The 19,293-nt window shown below is 36.9% G+C and overlaps 1 protein-coding gene across 20 annotated transcripts in view; it reads left to right on the top strand.

Moving 5' to 3' along the window:
• The window catches only part of suco (SUN domain containing ossification factor), a 97,678-nt gene extending 78,952 nt beyond the window's left edge, over positions 1-18,726 (top strand). For 4 of the 20 annotated variants that reach the window (XM_073933335.1, XM_073933332.1, XM_073933329.1 and 1 more), the window contains 7 exons: positions 3,310-4,557; positions 4,634-4,721; positions 5,464-5,568; positions 5,662-5,810; positions 8,415-8,506; positions 13,416-13,468; positions 16,621-18,726. In XM_073933335.1, coding sequence (XP_073789436.1) covers positions 3,310-4,557; positions 4,634-4,721; positions 5,464-5,568; positions 5,662-5,810; positions 8,415-8,506; positions 13,416-13,468; positions 16,621-17,073 — 2,188 coding nt within the window. In that variant the 3' untranslated portion in view covers positions 17,074-18,726. Of the gene's footprint in view, positions 1-3,309; positions 4,558-4,633; positions 4,722-5,463; positions 5,569-5,661; positions 5,811-8,414; positions 8,507-13,412; positions 13,469-16,617 lie in introns of all 20 variants that reach the window. The other 16 variants (XM_073933333.1, XM_073933330.1, XM_073933327.1 and 13 more) reach the window with 4 other exon arrangements.
• The last annotated feature ends 567 nt before the right edge of the window (positions 18,727-19,293 follow it).

Genomic DNA, 19,293 nt, shown 5'->3' with positions numbered 1-19,293 from the left:
TTTCACAAACAGAAGCTGGCTCTTATCTTGGCACAGACTCAATCTGCTGAATAATGTAGAACGCTCTTTAATCATGAAATATGTTAGCTGGGAATACTGTACTCTTGTTGCCTGCTGAAAGCAAAATCAAAGTAGATACACACATTAAGTTGACAAAAAATCATACACTACCTGACAAAAGTCTTGTCGTCAATCCCAGTTGTAAGAGCAAAAAATAAAAAATTGACTTCTAACATTTGGAAAAAAGCTGTTATTTCAGGTGAATCGTCTGTTGAACTGCATCCCAATCATCACAAATACTGAAAAGTTCCCATTGGAACCTACCTGGATTCTTATTGAAATCAGTCAAGTTTGTTGAAGGAAAAATCATGGTTTGGTGTTACATTCAGTGTGAGGGTGTGCGAGAAATCTGCAGAGTGGATGGCAACATCAACAGCTTGAGGTATCAGGACATTTGTGCTGCCCATTACATTACAAAGCACAGGAGAGGGCAAATTCTTTAGCAGGATAGCGCTCCTTATACGTCAGCCTCCGGATCAAAGTTCCTATAAAACAAAGAAGGTCAAGGTGCTCTAGGTTTGGCCATCCCATTTACCAGACATATGAATATTTTTGAGCATGTCTGGGCTAAGATGGAGGAGGCTTTGAAGATAGCTTTCTCTGCCATTTCAGATGACTTTATTTATAAGTTATTTGAGTCATTGCAGGGATGTATGGATGCAGTCTTCCAAGCTCATACACAATATTAATTATTTTTCCACTGCACCATGACTTTATATTCTATACTGTACATTATTTATTTAAATGACAGCATTTTTGTCCAAGAAAAGTCAGATGTTTCTGTCCTAATTAAATAATTTTAAAATCAATGACCATATTTTATTTGGGCAAAATAAGTGTAATCTAGAGGCCTTTGCCTTTCAAATAAGCCACTTTATCATTTATTTACCAAATGATCAACTAGAAGTCAAGTTATTATTTGTTGTTCCTGAAACTTGAATAGGTGACAAGACTTTTGACAAGTAGTGTAGTTCTTTTACTCAATTATGCCTTTTTTATCCAGAGTTCATTTTTAATAACAAGCTGAATTATTTACTGCACATTTATGAGAAATTGTAGTGTTTGATCGAGGTTGAAATAAATCATATAAACAAAAAATAGGAATAAAATAAATTTGTTCTTTGTTTTAAAAAAATAAATAAATAAATAAAACATTTATCTGTTTTGATTTATTTAAAATGATTTATCCACAAATGTGAATTATTTGTGGTTTGGTTTATAAGATAAAGTCTAAATTAGTATATATTCAGTGTGTTTTACTTATTTATTTATTTATTTTTTTACATTGATTGAATTTTCTCCTGGCGGTTCATTCCGCTGTGGCAACCTGATTAATAAAGGGACTAAGAAAATAAATGAATGAATAAATTTTCATTTAATGTTGAATGTTTCGAATAACAAGACTAAAGACTATTTTTAAGTAATATTTTTTATATTCTATTATATTTATTAGTTTTCAGAATTTCCTTTTTATATTTAGGTTTTTTGTTTGGGTGTTAGTTTAAGGGTAGCTTTTTTGTTTTTTGTGTATTTAGCAGCAATTAACAATTTAAGTAATTATGTATGTTTGTTAACATGAGCTAATAAAGATAAAGTTGTTAGCACTTGTTAATTTACAGTCCATTAGTTAATGCATTAGTTAACATATGGATTAGTAAATGTTGAAATAAGGGATAATCAATGGCTTGCCGTGCGTTAAAGGATTTTAAATGACGTGGAGGCAAAGAACTGCCTGAAGTGAAGTGCAGCGGATGTTGCCTTCCCAAAGTACATTTAAAATCCATTAACGCACTGCAAGCCATTGAGCATCCTGCTTATTCCATGGTCATTTGCTAAATAATAGACAGGATAAAACTAGTTTTGCAATTTGCAGTGCTTTATATAACTAAATTTTCATCCGTTTATGAAATGTTAGATCTAGTACACACATTACGTCAGCAGTCGCAGATTTTGTGTGAGAGATTTTGTTTGTACATGTAAATTACACAGGCAGATTTAGCATTGTCTGATCTTTCAATATAATTTTGCACAATTTTCATAATTTACGAAAAAATGATATCTTAAAAGTACCAGTTCAATTAAACATGCTTTATGAATAGGCTGATGAAATTGTAGATAGCTCAGCACAGAGTGAGAACACTGTTATTGGCTGTTATTGCGTGCTTACACTACAAAGAAATGAAGGTTCCAGCAACTGTCATGGAGCTGCTATGGTAACTACTAACGTTTGAGGAAATCGCATTTAATTTGAACTGTGATCAAAGCTGACTGGAACTACCTATGAATTAAATGGTTTTATTGCACACCTTGAAGCCATACGAATACAGAATTCCAACAGACCATGGAATATCTATAATGAAAGGGCACCTATCACAAGTCTTTTGTGTCTCCAGAATGTGTCTGTACAGTTTCAGCTCAAATCACCCATCAGGTTATTTATTATATCTTTTTGTATACTGGAAATTTGAGCTGTTAGTACATTGTAGCTGTTTTTTATTTTTTTACCCTAAGCCTTTAATGCAAATGAGCTGGTTCTCCTGGCCACCAATCTCACGTGCGTGTCTTTCTCCTGCTGCGTCTCATGCGTAAGCAGCACAGTGACAGACAAGAATGAAACAATCTCCCTTACCACAGTAAGCACTTTTCCAACGGTTTTGATATATTTGTTGTGGAGTTAATTCAAACCTTTCTGCAACGATTATATGTGTTACTATGGATACATGTTAATACATGGCTGTCAATCAATTCGGTGGACTGCGAAACCGCAATCCTGTTACGTTGTAGTTGGCCTCAAAATGGAAGGTATTTGGATCCTATTTTAAAGTCAGGAAATTAAAAAAAAAAGACTTATTGTCTTCATTCCAGCCCAATATGAGTGGACACACTATACCTACAGACAGTTCTGTCAAAACCGCTTACAAAAGATGATTTTTATCATTGGTGCTCTTTAATGTTACCATCTAACTAGTAACTATTGATACTGTATTGTAAAGTTTGACTCTTCTATTGTTACCACAGGTGTAGTATTTATAATTATTTTAACATAAATTAGACATGTCGCCTAGGGTGATGTTGAATACACTTCTTAACACTTCTAACCCTAACAATTTGTTTTTATGTTCAACAGAAGGAAGTCATGTTGTATTGAAACAGCAGAACTTTGGTTAAACGGTTACTGTGTGGTTTTACTCACAGTTACGATGCAAACGTTGAGCAGACTTTGAGCACTGTTTGGTTTTGTTTTTCCAGGCTGGATGTTCTGGAGTTGGATCCCACGTTTGTGAAGGAGGACATGGAGGCTCCTATACCCGAGGCTCCTTCACAAGCTCCTACAGTAGCTCCTGCTGAGGAGAGCCGTATTGTCATTCTCATCGAGGAGGATGAAGAGTCCACTCAGCCGACGGTGACCCTGCTGGAGGAGGAGGGTGAGGAGGAGAGGAGGCTGGAGGAGCTGTGGGAGAGCGAGAGCACTACCTACTGCGGCCACCTCTCCACGCTCTCCTGCCTGGCGTCTTTACATGAACACTTCTACTGCTACTGCTCAGCGGCGTTAGCACTGCAGCGCCAGCGTAAAGACCGCCGCCACAAAGCCCAGCACACACAAGCCCACACTAAAACTCAAACCACCTCTCAGCAGACCCTCACCGACCCTACGCCTTCCCAAGAACCTCCTGCACCCTCAGAGAAACTATCAGAAGCAGAGCGGCCCTCGCAGACGCAGTCTGAGAGGATTTCTCCTACTGAAACGGCAGCTGCTCCATCTGAATCCTCCAACTGGGAATCTTCATCCACAGAGCTGGAACTTCCACCTGAGACCATCCTTTTGGAGCCCAGCCGCACCTCCACCCTCCCTCCACACAGCTTCTCTGAAACCCCCACCCAAAACATCCCGGAGTCCCTTCCTACAGGAGAGCCTGTTGACCAGCGTCCGCAGTACCTGGTGGACATCCCTGAAACCCACGCCCCTGGGAGTGTTTGCAGCAGCACCAGCAGTGTTCCGTCTCCCTCCGCTGTCTCCTCTACACCCCTCTCCAGCACCACTGAACCCCACAGCCTAGAGACGGACCCTCCCAAACTGGAGCTCCCAGTTCCCACCAAAGAGCAGACAGCTCAGCCGTTGCCCACTCACACCAGGCCTGCTGAAATCCCTCCTCCTACCGAAATTCCCATCCTGATTCCAGAGGCCTCCGAAAATGGCAAGGTCTCATTAGTTGAGGACCAACACCACAATGCTGTGGTGTCCCAACCAGAGCTTTCTGAAGCCCCACATGAGGACACAGTTGATGATATTCTGCTCCCGCACCGCACTGCCGGAGAGTTTTATGCAGAGCAGCAGCAGACAGCCGAAATGGGCCACAGTAATGGAAACGGCAATGGTAATCAGGTGCACGGGTCCAACCAGAAAGAATCAGTGTTCATGAGACTGAATAACAGAATCAAAGCACTGGAGATGAACATGTCTCTCAGCAGCAGATACCTGGAAGAGCTTAGTCAGAGGTACACCATAGTAAAAGCCTTTTAATGTTGAATGAATATAGCAGGTCACAGATTCTGACTGATCTGCTCCACTCAGGTATCGTAAACAGATGGAGGAGATGCAGCGGGCTTTCAACAAAACCATCATCAAGCTGCAGAACACCTCCAGAATCGCAGAAGAGCAGGTTAGTAAAGAGTAAAGTGAAAGAGGTATTGTAGAGCAGAAAAAATGTATCAAAATATATAGATGTATTTTTTGCAGTGCAGATCTAAACTCTTTTATGGAATTTATTTAGGGCTTCCGATTATTTATATTGCTTGTAAATGACAGTAATTGATCAAACTTCTTGCATTAAACCAGCGAGTTTATGACAATGCATTAAACCTAAAATAATATAATGTAAAAAACATAAGTTTGCAATATTACAAGCTGTATTTTACAGATACATACAGTATCAGTGGAATTTAATAAAACCAGAAGTCTCAAGACACAATTAGATTACAATGGCTGCACTAACTCTTATGTGAGAAATAAGGTCAATTAATGCTAGAATCTTCTCTTGCCAGGTTCAAAAATGCTAGTAATTTCAGCAGCAATGCCGGTATTTAAATATATTTAACAGCTTATATGGCATATTTTGGTGTATCATCTCATGAACTGATCGAAGGACATTGAATATTTACTAAATGTTAAATCTTTTTTTACATGTAGTCATTTCAGGTGTATAAATATGATTTGTTTTATTAAATAATTTTAATTATTCAATAGAACTTTCAAAAGGTCTTTGCAATGTGAAAATTATGTGCATAAAACAAAAATAATGCTTTCATTGCTTTTTTTTTCTTCTCCTCAGTGTCACTATACGGTTAGGGTTTGGATTAGGGTGATAAAATAAATGACAAAAGTGTGTTTGTCTGTGTGTTTAGGACCAGAAACAAACTGAGTCTATACAGATGTTGCAGAGTCAGCTGGAGAACGCCACCAGGATCATGCTGAATCTGTCTGCCACAGTTGCCCAGCTGCAGCGAGAGGTCCACTAACATGAAAAACATGATCTCTTTTAAACCACAGATCAGCCTGTAATGCATATTAATATTGACATGCTGCTGTGCACTGTGTTACAGGTGTCTGATCGGCAGATTTACCTGGTTCTGTCTCTGATCCTGTGTCTGATGCTGGGTTTGCTGCTTTGTACACAGTGCTGCAGGAGCTCCACCAATCACAACACCAGCCCGACCATTCCCATGAGCAACAACTACCCCAGTCCCAAGAGGTACAACACACACACTCATACACATGCTTCAGAGTACATCTCATGGAGTTGCACTAGAGCAGGGGTGCCCAAACTCCGTCCTGGAGGGTCGGTGTAATGCAAAGTTTACTTTCAACCCCAATTTGACACGTCTGGACTAGCTAAGCAAGCTCGCACTAAGCTTTGTCGAAACATCCATACAGGTGTATTGAGACTGTATTTAAGTTGGAGCTTAAATCTGCAAGACTCCGCAAGAAGGCCACAGCCATATTACCCTGCTGCCCAAGACTGGTTACTCACTGAAGCTAAGCAGGGCTGAGCCTGGTCAGTACCTGGATGGAAGACCACATGGGAAAACTAGGTTGCTGTTGGAAGTGGTGTTAGAGAGGCCAGCAGGGGGCGCTCAACCTGCGGTCTGTGTAAGTCCTAATGCCCCGGTAAAAGTGAGGGGGACACTATACTGTCAGTGGGCGTCATCTTTCGGATGAGACATTAAACCGAGGTTCTGACTCTCTGTGGTCATTAAAAATCCTATGACACTTCTTGTAAAGAGTAGGGGTATAACCCTGGTGTCCTGGTCAAATCAATCAGCCCTTACTAACATGGCCTACCAATCATCCCCATCCACTAAATTGGCTTTATCACTTACCTATAGCTGGTGTGTGGTGAGCACACTGGCGTCGTTGTCCTGTGGCAGCCATCGCATCATCCAAGTGGATGCTGCACACTGGTGCTGGTGTGGAGAGACCCCCCGCATGATTGTAAAGCATTTATGGTGTGTGGCCATAAACAATAAATGCGCTATATAAATACACATTACATTTTTACATTACAAGACAGAGTTTTGGCACGCAGCATTAGAGGCTCTTATTGCCAACTCCTGTGGTCAGGTTTCAGTCACATCAAGCACTGTTATGCAAAGCAATGATACACACGAGTATTATTTATGAGGCTTTTTGACACGCAGAGCAGTAGTTTACAAAGAATCTGGCTATGCAAGCTTGTTAAAGTGATGTAAACTGTTGACAAGTTTATAGCTGGCGACAGGAGTAAGAAACCGATCTGGTTTACTAGATCAGAAGTACTGAAGTTAACCCCTTCGAACAGGGGTTTAAGAATTTATTGAATTGAGCATTTATAACATTGCCAAAGATTTTGTTTTTCATGCAAAAGAGACCTGTTAGATTTAGTAATTGATTTAGATTTAGAATAGACTTAGATTTTCAATAGAATTACATTTTGATTTAGAATAGATTCAGATATAGATTAAGAATAGATTTAGATTTACAGTAGATTTAGAAAAAAATAGATTTTGATTTACAATAGATTCAGATATAGATTAAGAATGTATTTAGATTTACAAATGATTTAAATTTGATTTGCAATAGATTTAAATACAGGTTTAGAATAGATTTAGATTTAGAATCGATTTACAATAGATTCAGATTTGGAATCGATTTACTTTATATTTACAATAGATTTACAATAGATTTAGATTTACAATAAATTTAGATTTAGAATCGATTTACTTTAGATTTAAAATAGATTTACAATAGATTTAGATTTACAATTGATTTTTTAACACATTGGTGAAGTTAAAAATTCAATAATTGGTTAAATAACCCTGATTTTGACAACAAATGATAATGTATATTAAAAAAGAAATGTTTTTATTAGAAATTTTGAAGAAATGTTATCAACCCTTTATAGAATAAAACAAATATGCGTTGGCATGGAATCTAAATTTACAATATTATACTTCTATATTATATTATATTATTGTTACAACCGGCTCAACGTTGCAACATTAGAGAGACAATACGGACCAGGTAAATTGAAAAGAGAAATGATTTATTAACAAAAAGTATAATTAACAAAAGTATTTAAAGCAATCAAAGTCAGTATAGGTGAAAGTCAGTAGTGAAAAGCATGTGTATGGAAGTGTACTGAGCTCATGATCCAAACACAAACTAAAACAAATCAAAAGCGCCGAGCAGAGACGTCTGGCTAATCGAGCTCTCTCAGATAGAATGCCGGACTCCTTATAAATCACACACGATGAGTCTCAGGTGGGATGACCCACCCACCAATCTGCAATCATCATGCAGGCTCTGCAAATCACAAAAAACACACACATACAAACAGGTCCCACATGGGACCTAACTATTATATTATATTATATTATATTATATTATATTATATTATATTATATTATATTATATTATATTATATTATATTATATTATATTATATTATATTATATTATATTATATTATACTTCTCTGATGTCAGTTTGACACTTCAGCCACAATATTCTTAACCACCCCTCTCTTACCGTTAATTTGCTATGAGCGAATGATGTGCAAAAAAAAGCCCCGCCTCTTACTCAATATTCCGTTTCAGTTGGAAGTACATCAACATACTGTAAGAAATCGGTTTACGCAGTTGAACTGATCATTTTCATGTGTGGCCTGTTAAATTCTATCATGTTTATTATAATAGAAAATATTTATTTTGAATTGTAATAGTATTTCACAATTATTCTGTACATTTTATGCATGAAAAAACAATGCATTATATCCATGTTATACGAGTATATTTAGTGAATAATTCCTCTCTTTGTCAGGTGTTTTTCCTCATATGATGATATGAGTCTAAAACGGAGAGTTTCTTGCCCTCTGGTTCGTTCAAAGTCATTTCAGCTGCCTACGTCTGAAGGTAAGAGTCAACTTCGATTGCCAGTATGTTTTCTCTCTTTTTCTCTAACATTCCCTTTTTCTCTCCAGTAAAGCGCATTGTTTTACTCTGCTGTGTTTCTGTCTATTTCAGCCAGAATTAATTTCCCACATTCATTTCTCAGCTTAAAAATCAAAGATAATCTCACACCACCATATCACACCTTCCCACTTTACATTGTGCGCTCTCATTTCGGCTGCCGCTCTCAGAAGAATCAGGCCTTTTGTATTCAATTCCACACAGATCACTTTACAGCTTGATCTAGTTTTGCGTCCAGCTGTCACTGGTTTCCACAGCGTCTGGCACTGGTTCAGTGTCAGTGTGAGCTGCACTGGAGCACAGTGTGGTTTATAAATGAATGCCAGCACTGGGTTGCCTCGTGTTTGGTGGCACTAGGCCTGTCACAGTAATCAACATATCGACTTATAGACACATGGACATGCCCTTAATCATTTTTGGTGATGCAATATATATCGCCCATACATAAAAACTTATTCTAGCAACATTTTAGCTGATTTTGCAGCCTCTCATCTCTACTGGAGGTGTCAATATCAGTATGGTTAAAACACTATAGTGTTTACTATAAATTACTATAGTGTATTTTTATGTGTGTGTCTGACAGCTCAAAAATAAATCGGGTAGCAGATATAACAGCCTCTGTTACTTTTTACCTTGCACTTTTTTGTTAACGATTGTTATTTATTTTATTAGGATATGCATTTTCACTAGGGCTGCATGATATTGAACAAAACTGACGTTGCACTATTTTCATTTACTGCAATATATATTTTGATTAAAAAAGCAATTTCACCGAACAACTTGAAAAGCTTTCATAATTTTTGATTGATTGGCATGACTCTGTGGGGGAGTGTATCTGCATACAATATTATTTAAAATACGACAAGCAAAGTAAAAATACAACTTCTTGTACCCATACAAATGAGCAATGATTTATGAATTCTGGGGAGTTGAACAGTATTTAGAAACGGAAAATAAAAAATCACTGTATAATAATAATAATAATAATAATAATAATAATGCTATATCATTTTTATTTAGTAAATAATTCTATAACGTACAATTTATTTTTCTGCTACAGAGGTTTAATTTATTGTGTCCAATAGGGTATATGCAGAGCTAGTGTTTCTTTCCATACTAATAAACTTCCGGTGAATGGTTAATGTGACTTTTTCAAGTTTATATGGTTCCTTTTACAGCATCGATCTTGTAATTAAAATATTATCAGTTTAATAGCCTTCAGCATTCATTTAGTTGTTTAAGCGTAAACAGAAATAAAAAGCCGTTTACAAGTGCAGAAACTCTATTGGAAATACTGGAGTAAAATACATATAAATATTTTAAAGACATGGCAGGGGAAATGTAATTTAATGCAGTGCTTCTTGTGCATTCTGAGACCCACTTTAAATCATAAATTATTTAGGCAGTGAAGATTGTTGATTTTTAAAGAAAACAGATCTTAATTGCTCTGATTTTTGTTGTGATATAGAGTTTACTGGAAGCCTATGACCCAGGTTACTGACAAATCAAAAGTCCTTCTCCATATACCATATTGGGTTAAATTAGCTTGAAATGCTTAGTTACAGGGCTTAAAACACATGCAAATAATGAACTTTCACTTGTGCTGCATTTACACTGGAGACCTTGACAGTCAAATCCAATTTTGTAACTGTACCAGATTTTTTTTTACAACCTGCTTACATCACCTTTTATATTTAACTCGTATCCGTTTGTCTGTATTTACACTAGACATGGCAAAGACACAATGACAAGGAAAAAGAGAACGGGTGCTGACTAACAGCTGATAATTAAAGAGCGCTCCTTTTTCCACTCCTGTGTTTAATTTGTTTGCAGGGTAACATTTTTTATTATTCTTTTTGGCAAGTTATTTTACTAAATTTTAGGGCAGAGAAGTTCTCATTTAGCCATCTTTTTATCTAGGCTTTTTTAAACTAGTAGGCATCTTAATGCCATTTCCATGGTGTCATTTGTGCACTTTATTTATGCAACAGTTTTAGTTTATATTGTTTACGTGGCTTAAACATGCTTTAATTCTTGTGCTACATATAAAAATCCTTGTGTATGAGATTTAAGGTTTGGGACTCTGCTGAAGTCTGTCCCCAAATAAAAGCGTCCGAGTCGAGGTCATTCGCTATGGTTTTTAATGTTGCCCAACTTGCATTGACAGCTGAAAATCCAATCTACCTGCTTACAGTGCAGACACGAGGGCATGGATCCGATTCATATCAGATAAATTTCCACATATGAACCTGATTCTGGTTTGAGTAAATAATAATCCATGTTTTTTTTTTTCCTGCTTACATGTACATGGGCCACATCCCATCTGTGCCACATGGGAGAAAAAAATCGGAATTGAGTCACTTGAACCATGCAGTGTAAATGCAGCCTTAGATTAAAATTTGAACTGACTCCACTATGTTGTTAACTGTGAAGTCTGGTCAACTACAGTATAATCCCAACTACATTGCAGATCCCTGTGATGTGACTATGGACGATTAAATAGTTAAATGACTATAATAAATGAAATATTCTTAAGAATTTAACATTGTGTTCTTTAGAAGAGTTGTTCTTGCGTCAAGATGCTATTATATTATCAATCTGGCATAATAAAATGAATGACATAAAATGGTCTTAAAATGACAATAATATTGGTTATCACGATATATTTTGGTGGAATTTATCATTAAACAAAAAGTAGATATGGTGACAGTTCTAGTTGGCACCACACTTTGCTGATTAGATTTAAAACTCCTTAATGAAAAGATTTAAAATTAAATGAGTTCATTTAAGTTCATTATTATACAAATTAAGTTATAAAAGTAAAGTATTTTTTATAATATAGCTAAACCAGGGTTTCTGCAGGGTCTTAAAATGTCTTAAATCCTAAAATCAAAATTTTAGGCCTTAAAGTCTTAGATTTACTGAAATATTGTGTTGTAGGTTTACTTTTTTTCCCCTCCTTTGTTCTTGCATAGCTACCCAATCTCTCCAAAACCCATACAATCTCCAACAATCCAAATTTAAACTTTATTTATCAATAGGGTTTAAATATTTTCCTTACAATAACATTTGTTTGAAAGTGCTCCATCTTTTCACTACTGAGGACACCGACCTGGAGAGTTTACTGTCCACACTGTAGATTTAGTTTATTATAGTTTTTACAACTTTTTTTGAAAACAATATTATGTTAGAAAAAGTTTATGGATACAAGTGGATTTCGCTTGTTTTTACACAATATTCAAAATATTTTGCTAAGAAATATTAAAAATATCTATTTTTTTATTATTCATTTCTGATTGTATCATTAAATGTATTAAATAACAATATGCATATATTTATGATAGTAAATAAAATTCATTTCCATCTGGGCCATTTGAAAAATTCCTTAGCCTTAGCACTTTGAGTCTAACATTTCATTCAATATGGTCTTAAAGTCTTCAATTTAACTTTGTGAAACTTGCAGAAACCCTGTGAGTGTATTTTTGAATGTAATATGCATGAATTAAATATGTTTTTTTAATAAATACAAATAAATACTATAAATACAATAATATATATTTATTAATTTTACTTTTTAAATTAAGAAATTCATCATCATAATCTTGCTTAAACCTGTATTTTAAGGTAAAAAGAAAAATAAACATTTAATGTCATTTAAATGTGACTACATTTACAGCATCTTAGTCAATCTGGTGTATATATTCCTTTTTAAATGTAGAAATACGTCATATTTTTATTTCATTGGTCTAATTTCATGTTGAAGTTAAGTCGATATTAAATCTAGGGCTGCACGATCATTTCAGCATGAATATCCCAATGTGATCATTCACAATAAGCACATCGCGAGTATGCGCAATGTTGAGTCAAGATTATAAGTGATCATTTTGCAAGTGTTTTTTGAGGCCTGTGGTTGTGTGAGGGTTTTTAATGTGAAATTGTACCGTTTTTAATTTATTAATGATTAATTTGATTTAATTATTTATACAAAGAAAGACTATGCAGTATTATTTTACATTTGATTATTCGATTACTGTATACCTGAATATAGTTTGACTCCTCTGGAAAACAATAAATTTGTGTTTATTTAATTAGTATTTTTCTTTATTGAATTTGTCTATGCTATTGGATTGTTCAATATACTTTATGCACTCCATTAATCATCTCAACAATCTAAAATTATAATTTTTTCCAAATAGTTATTTACAAATCTAGTAAAATTGTATTCATATTGCAATATAAGTGGCAGAATAAAAATATCACAATGTTATCTTTTTCCAATATCGTACAGCCCTAATTAAATCTAAAGTATGATTACAGATTGAATTTTTTAAAACACACAAAAGATTGATTAATTGGTAGTATAATCATGGCAGATAAGCTGAACTGTCCTCACTTCTTTGAACAACAGATCCGTCCTGTTCTTCTTGTTTCTTTTTTTCCTGCTTTATTTCCTCTCATTTTGCTTCTGTTGTACATTTGTGTGTGCGTGTGAGCTCATCAATGGTTTGTCTTTGAGGCAAAGTTTGGATATTTTTAGCACATAATGCTTCTGGCTGGCACATGTTGGACATTTGCAAGTAGTAACAACAGGAAAGCGTGACACATTTTGCATCATTAAATGATGAATATGTGCATATCTCATATCAAAAAATGACTTTCAAATGTGTTCAGATTGTAGCCGATGATTTAAGTGAAATCAAATATGTGCAGATTAAAATTGAGGAAGAGTTTTGAGCACAGCGAAGGCTTTGAAGTGTCTAACCTGAGCTACTACTTGCAAGTGCTGTCATGCTTGTGTTATTGTTTGCCATACCATTCCGTTAACCTGCCCCCTTTCTCCCCTCTTTAGTAGGACCCGATGACTTGTACATTGTAGAACCTCTAAGGTTTTCTCCAGAGAAAAAGGTATGCAGTTTGTTCAGGCCGCTGTGTGTTTATGACAGTAGTGAGACTGAAGCTGACTTTCAAAACCACCCTGCGTCTGTTTAGCAGCTCTCTTGCCTTTGGTTCAATTTTACAGTTTAACATGATTCTTACTTATTTCTTAAGTATTTCAAGGGAAGCAGTGAGTGTTTTGGAACGCAGCTCTTTCTGGATAGCCTGTCTGACAGGCTGTGAAGTGAACCGTTTCTCTGCTAACTGACAATTTAGGGGTTAGGAATTATTTTCTTAAAAAGATTAAACACTATTTTTTAATTTTTTTCCACTTGAAACAGAATTGTTCCAAACTCTATACTGAATACAAGTATGTTTATATGAATATGTCTTTGAAATGACATCTTAATGTTATATTTTGATATAATCTTAATCAGTAAAGGGATAACTCACCCAAAGCTGAATATTCATCATCATTTATTGATCCTTTTCTCGTCACAAACCTGTTGTTGAACGCAAAATAAGATATTTTGAAGAAAGCTGGAACCTAGTGGCCCCTGACTTCCATAGTATTGGTTTGTTCTTACAATAGATGTAAAGGGTTAGTGGTTTTTAGCTTTCTTTCTAATTCCTTCTGTTGTGTAAAAAAATAAACTCAAACAGGTTTAAAACCAATTGAGGACGAATAAATAGTACATTTTCATTTTTTGGGTGAACTATCCCTTTAAAAATTGATGTCAGTAAATTTCCAGCCATTTACAGAGTGCATTAATGTGTGTCCGCTTTTATACCAGAATTGGTTCCAGAAGTATTCTTCCCATTTAAAAATCCAAACCAAAGCCTAACAGTGCATCCGGAAAATATTAAAAGCGCTTCCATTTTTCCACATTTTTTTAATGTTTCGTTCTTATTTCAAAAAGGATTAAATTCATTTATTTGCTCAAAATTCTACACACAACACCCAATAATGACAATGTGAAAAAAAAATTTAATGTTGCAAATTTATTAAAAATAATAAACCTGAAAAATCACATGTGCATAAGAATTCACAGCCTTTGCTCAGTACTTTGTTGATGCACCTTTGGCAGCAATTACAGCCTCAAGTCTTTTTGATTAAGATTCCACAAGCTTGGCACACCTGTCTTTGGGAATTTCTGCTCATTCCCCTTTGCAGTACCTCTCAAGCTCTATCAGGTTGGATGGGAAGCAAAAGGTGTACAGTCATTTCCAGATCTCTCCAGAGATGTTCAATTGGATTTAGATCTGGGCTCTGGCTTGGCCACTCAAGGACATTTACCAAGTTGCGGTGAAGCCACTCAATTGATATTTTGGCGGTGTGCTTTGGGTCATCATCCTGCTGAAAGATGAACCGTTGCCCCAATCTGAGGTCAAGAGCACTCTGAAGCAGGTTTTCATTCAGGATGTCTCTGTACATTGCTGCATTCATCTTTCCCTCTATCCTGACTAGTCGTCCAGTCCCTGCAAATATAGGAAATAAATGAATTTAATCCATTTTGGAATAAGGCTGTAACATAAAAAATGTGGAAAATGTGAAGCGCTGTGAATACTCTCTGGATGCCCTGTATATCCAAAACCTCCAGCTACAAGAAAAATAGCCGGTTCACACCAACACTAATGTTGTCTTGGTCAGATTTAGTCCAATGTTCTCATTAGATGATTGTTTGATGATAAAACAGCTGTTTAGATTGTTGTATGCATTTGTTCATTAAAAATTAGTAATATAGTCACTTAATAAATTTTATCACTTAATAAAAATGAATTGTTCATGAGGAAGAGCTTATGACCAAAAATGTGAAACCTACTGGTTAGACAGATTTCTTTGCAGTCCAATGCAAAAGGGATTGGAATTTAGAGATTAAAGATATCTGTTGCACTAACATGCAAATTTTTGTAAACTACAATTGTGAACACAACCAAATGTTTGTGTTGGTGTGAACGGGCCTCAACTTCTCCACCAATGATGCCTTGTGTTCTTTGCCCTCGTGTTTATCATCATGTTCCTCATATAGTGATTGTGCCATCAAATGTTCAATCATGCTCAGCACAAAGACGGTTATAGCAGCTTTAGATGTTTAAACAGTTAGTTCACACAATATTTAAAATGTATTTATTAGTTACTCACTCTCTTGTAGTTTCAAACCCCTGAAATCTTTCTTCAACTTCACTATTAAGATACTTTAAATGCAATCTGAGAGCTCCCTCATCCTCCAAAGACACCAGACACATTCAAAGTCAAGAAGAGGAGCCAAAAACATTGTTAAAACACTTCAACTTGAATCAAACGATGCTCCAAGAACACTTTTCTGCTCTTATTAAAATGTTAAAAATGAGTTCATTTGCAAATATCATCATCTGTCTTTTGGATGAGACGTTAAATAGTGGTCCTTCTCGTAAAGACTAGGGGTGTAACCCTGGTGTCCTGGCCAAACCAAGTGTCCACTGGCCCTTTACTCATCATGGCCTCCCAATCATCCTTATGCAAAGAATTCTCTCCATCACTGTCTCTCTACTCCACCAATAGCTGGTGTGTGGTGAGCGCACTGGCGCTGTTGTCCTGTGGCTGTCGTTGCATCATCCAAGTGGATGCTGCACACTGGTGGTGGTGTGGAGAGACCCCCCTCTTGATTGTGTAGCGTTTTCAGTGTATGGCCATACACAATAAATGCACTATATAAATACACATTACATTACATTCTCTTTCTTATCAGGTTTTCAGGGTGCATGTTTAACACAGGCAATAGACCTAATAGACCTAAAAGTTCAACACGGAAGCCTCATATTGCTGTTAATAAATGCACGCCATGATCTGACGCGGAAAACACTGGTGAACAAAGTCCTTTTTTACATACTCTTGACACACAAAGTGTTTTTGGAGCATCATTTAATTAAAGTTGAACCACTGAAGTCACAGGAAGTGTTTTGACTTTAAACATCTCTGGACTGTTTCTGTCTATGGAGGAAGAGAGAGCTCCAGGATTTCATCTAAAATAGCTCAATTCGTGTTCTGAAGATGAAATGAAGATCTCAAAGGTTTGAAACAACGTGAGGGGGAGTAATTAATGACAGAATTGTCATTTGTGGGTGAACTAACTCTTTAGGTGGCTCTCTGAATGCATGATGTAGACATTAAAGCACATCTTCACTTGCGTGTGTTTCAGAAGAAGCGCTGCAAGACAAAAGCAGGAGAGCGCGTGGAGACGCTCCGGGCCTCAGCGACGGCTCCTAACGGCCTGCTCAAGCTCAATGGAGAATCCTCACCTCCTCTTCAGTTCCTGCCGTCGACCTGCAACGGCTACACGTCCACCTGCTCGTCCAGAGACTGTGCTTCAGAGGGCAGCTCCGAGAGCTCCGTGTCCACACTGTCAGAGGAGTCGTTCGGCAGCGCCCCTTCAGTGAACGGACATGAGCTTGTTCTATATAACGGAGAGCCTCCGCCAGCCTGCCCTCCAGCCAAGAGCAGGACGGAGAAGAAACGCCGCCGCTCCAGACAGGGAGAGCAGGACAGCATGCTGAGCGCATCGCTGCCCCTGCCCGCGCTGGAGGAGCTCATCAAGGGCAAGACGGAGCTCGGCGTAGCCTCTTTCGGAAGGACAGCAGTCACAGGACGAGTTTGACTTTACATCTCCTTTCCATTTCATCATCATTTTTGAGATTTTATTGTTCACTACACCCCGGTTCTCAGAGCTTTGGTTATGTGCCTTTTTTTGAATTCCTTCAGGATCTCGTTATTCCCTTTAAGTTTTTTTTTTTATTGTTGCTGGGGATTAAATTATGACACAACGTGAGTATGAATGAGACCATGTTGTTCATGAGCCTCAGGTCTGCTTTCGCATTTTCACTGTCCTGTCAGGCTCTCTTCTGAGTCCTTGTTCATGTGAGATTGTTGACTGTGGTTGGTTTGTGGGACCAGTAATGTCCAGTGAATCGAGCTGAATGAAGAACAGATCCAGTCCTCCTCTTCATTTCACTCTTCTGCTCATTCATTATTTTCTTCTAGAGCCAAGTTACGGCCTGTTTGAATCATAATGTGACCAATGAGTCCAGGCTGGGCCTGAACACACACACACACACACGCACGCACGCATACATTGTGACGCACACAAAGTCTCCAGCTCTTCAAGTGTTTACAGCTTATTTTCTCATGTATTTTCTCACTAGTTGAGCCGTCATTTAAAAAACCTTCATGCAGACATGCATCTTCCTTTTTTTACACACACACACTTTCACGTGGGAGTTTGTAGGGGACATTCTGCTATTTTTAGCGCTAATTATTTATCTATTTATTTATTTAAAAAATGACCTGGGCTCTATGAGATCACGGTCATGTGACATTCGAGATCCCTCCAACCTCCACATTTAGATTTATGATAGATCCACACACACACACATGGTACGGAAAACATTATTCTGTCGTCTCATTTCGGTGTACTATTTGATTTGTTTCACCTTACTAGATCAAATCAGGCTGGAGGTGAATCCATTGCTCGTAATGTGACCAAGGAGATGTCGTACATCATTTTTTAAAGACATCTGGTTGGCTTAGCTTTTCTGGATCTGTTCCGACAGGCTTCGAGTGACTGGAGCTCTCGTCTTTGTGCTAAATATTATGCATGTGTCCGACAAAAGCAACCTGTCCTCTATCACTGTGTGTCTCTCCTCACACACTCCATGTCCCTCTTAACACACTTTATATGTACATGTATGTGTTGTTGCTGCTTTCGTAGTTGTTTTTAATGCACCATTTTGACACCCCAGTGGAGTTTCTCTGAGATTGTAAGTGTTTCCTTCATGCAGGCGAATCACAATATCAGTAAAAGGGAAAGATTGCGATGGTGGACCATCTGTGTGTGATTTCCAGCACACTTGTTCCAGCTTACTACATTTGTTTTTCTGAATGGCAGATATATGTGTGTGGGACTTGTGCTCATGTATGGATGGTTTTCTGTATGTTGTTGAATGAATTGGAGATGAATCTTTCCAGGATGAGAGCGTGTCTCTGCTGTGCACTTTGGAAAACTCCACTAGCCTTTGTGTTTTTCTACACCACACCTTGTACAAGTGCTTTTCTCCACGGGCTTTCCTCAGTATGGCGCCCTCTGGCGGCTGACACCAGACTTATTTAAATGTCCAAGAGGCGCGAAAATAAAGACTCACATTCTGTGGGGACGAACTGCACAGTATTTGATTTGATTTTTCCAGTTGTAACTACAGCGGCGTAGTGCCATTAGAAACTGTGAATTTATAAATAAAACACTTTGTTGTCTTTATTAACTGTGTGATTTTATTATGTCTTATTTCTGTTGACCTGTCTGTCAGTTTATCTAGTCTTATCAGGCGCAGGGGTTCTCAAAATCAATGCCGCACTGCTCTGTAAAACCCAAAAAAGTTAAGGTAACTTAAACCATTTAAGGAAACCGATTGCAACAAACCATTTAGGTTCAACAACTAATCCTAATGAGTATTGTGAAATTAATCTATGAGTAAATGAAGCAATTTGAGCACAGTAAAACCCAATAAATGAAGAGAACTCAAACCAACTGAGTACTGTAAAAATAAGTTTAGGCAACTCAAGCCATTTGAGGAAACCGATTGCAACAAACCATTAAAGTTAAACAAAAAATAATAATAATATGAGTACCGTGAACTTACTCTATTAAGTTGAAGTAATGAGGTATTTAAAAATTCTTCAAAAAGAGTTCAAAATTCTTTTCAAATGAGTAGAATTAACTTTTAGTCAATTTTGAGTGAACTACACTCATTTTGTTTATTTAATAAAGTTGACTGTTGGGATTTACAGTGTGAAATCCGGTGTCTTTACAGATTTTTGATTCAAC

Source organism: Danio rerio, chromosome 20, assembly GCF_049306965.1.
Source record: "Danio rerio strain Tuebingen ecotype United States chromosome 20, GRCz12tu, whole genome shotgun sequence".
NCBI classification, from domain to species: Eukaryota; Metazoa; Chordata; class Actinopteri; order Cypriniformes; family Danionidae; genus Danio; species Danio rerio.
This window is presented reverse-complemented; position numbering and strand designations above follow the sequence as displayed.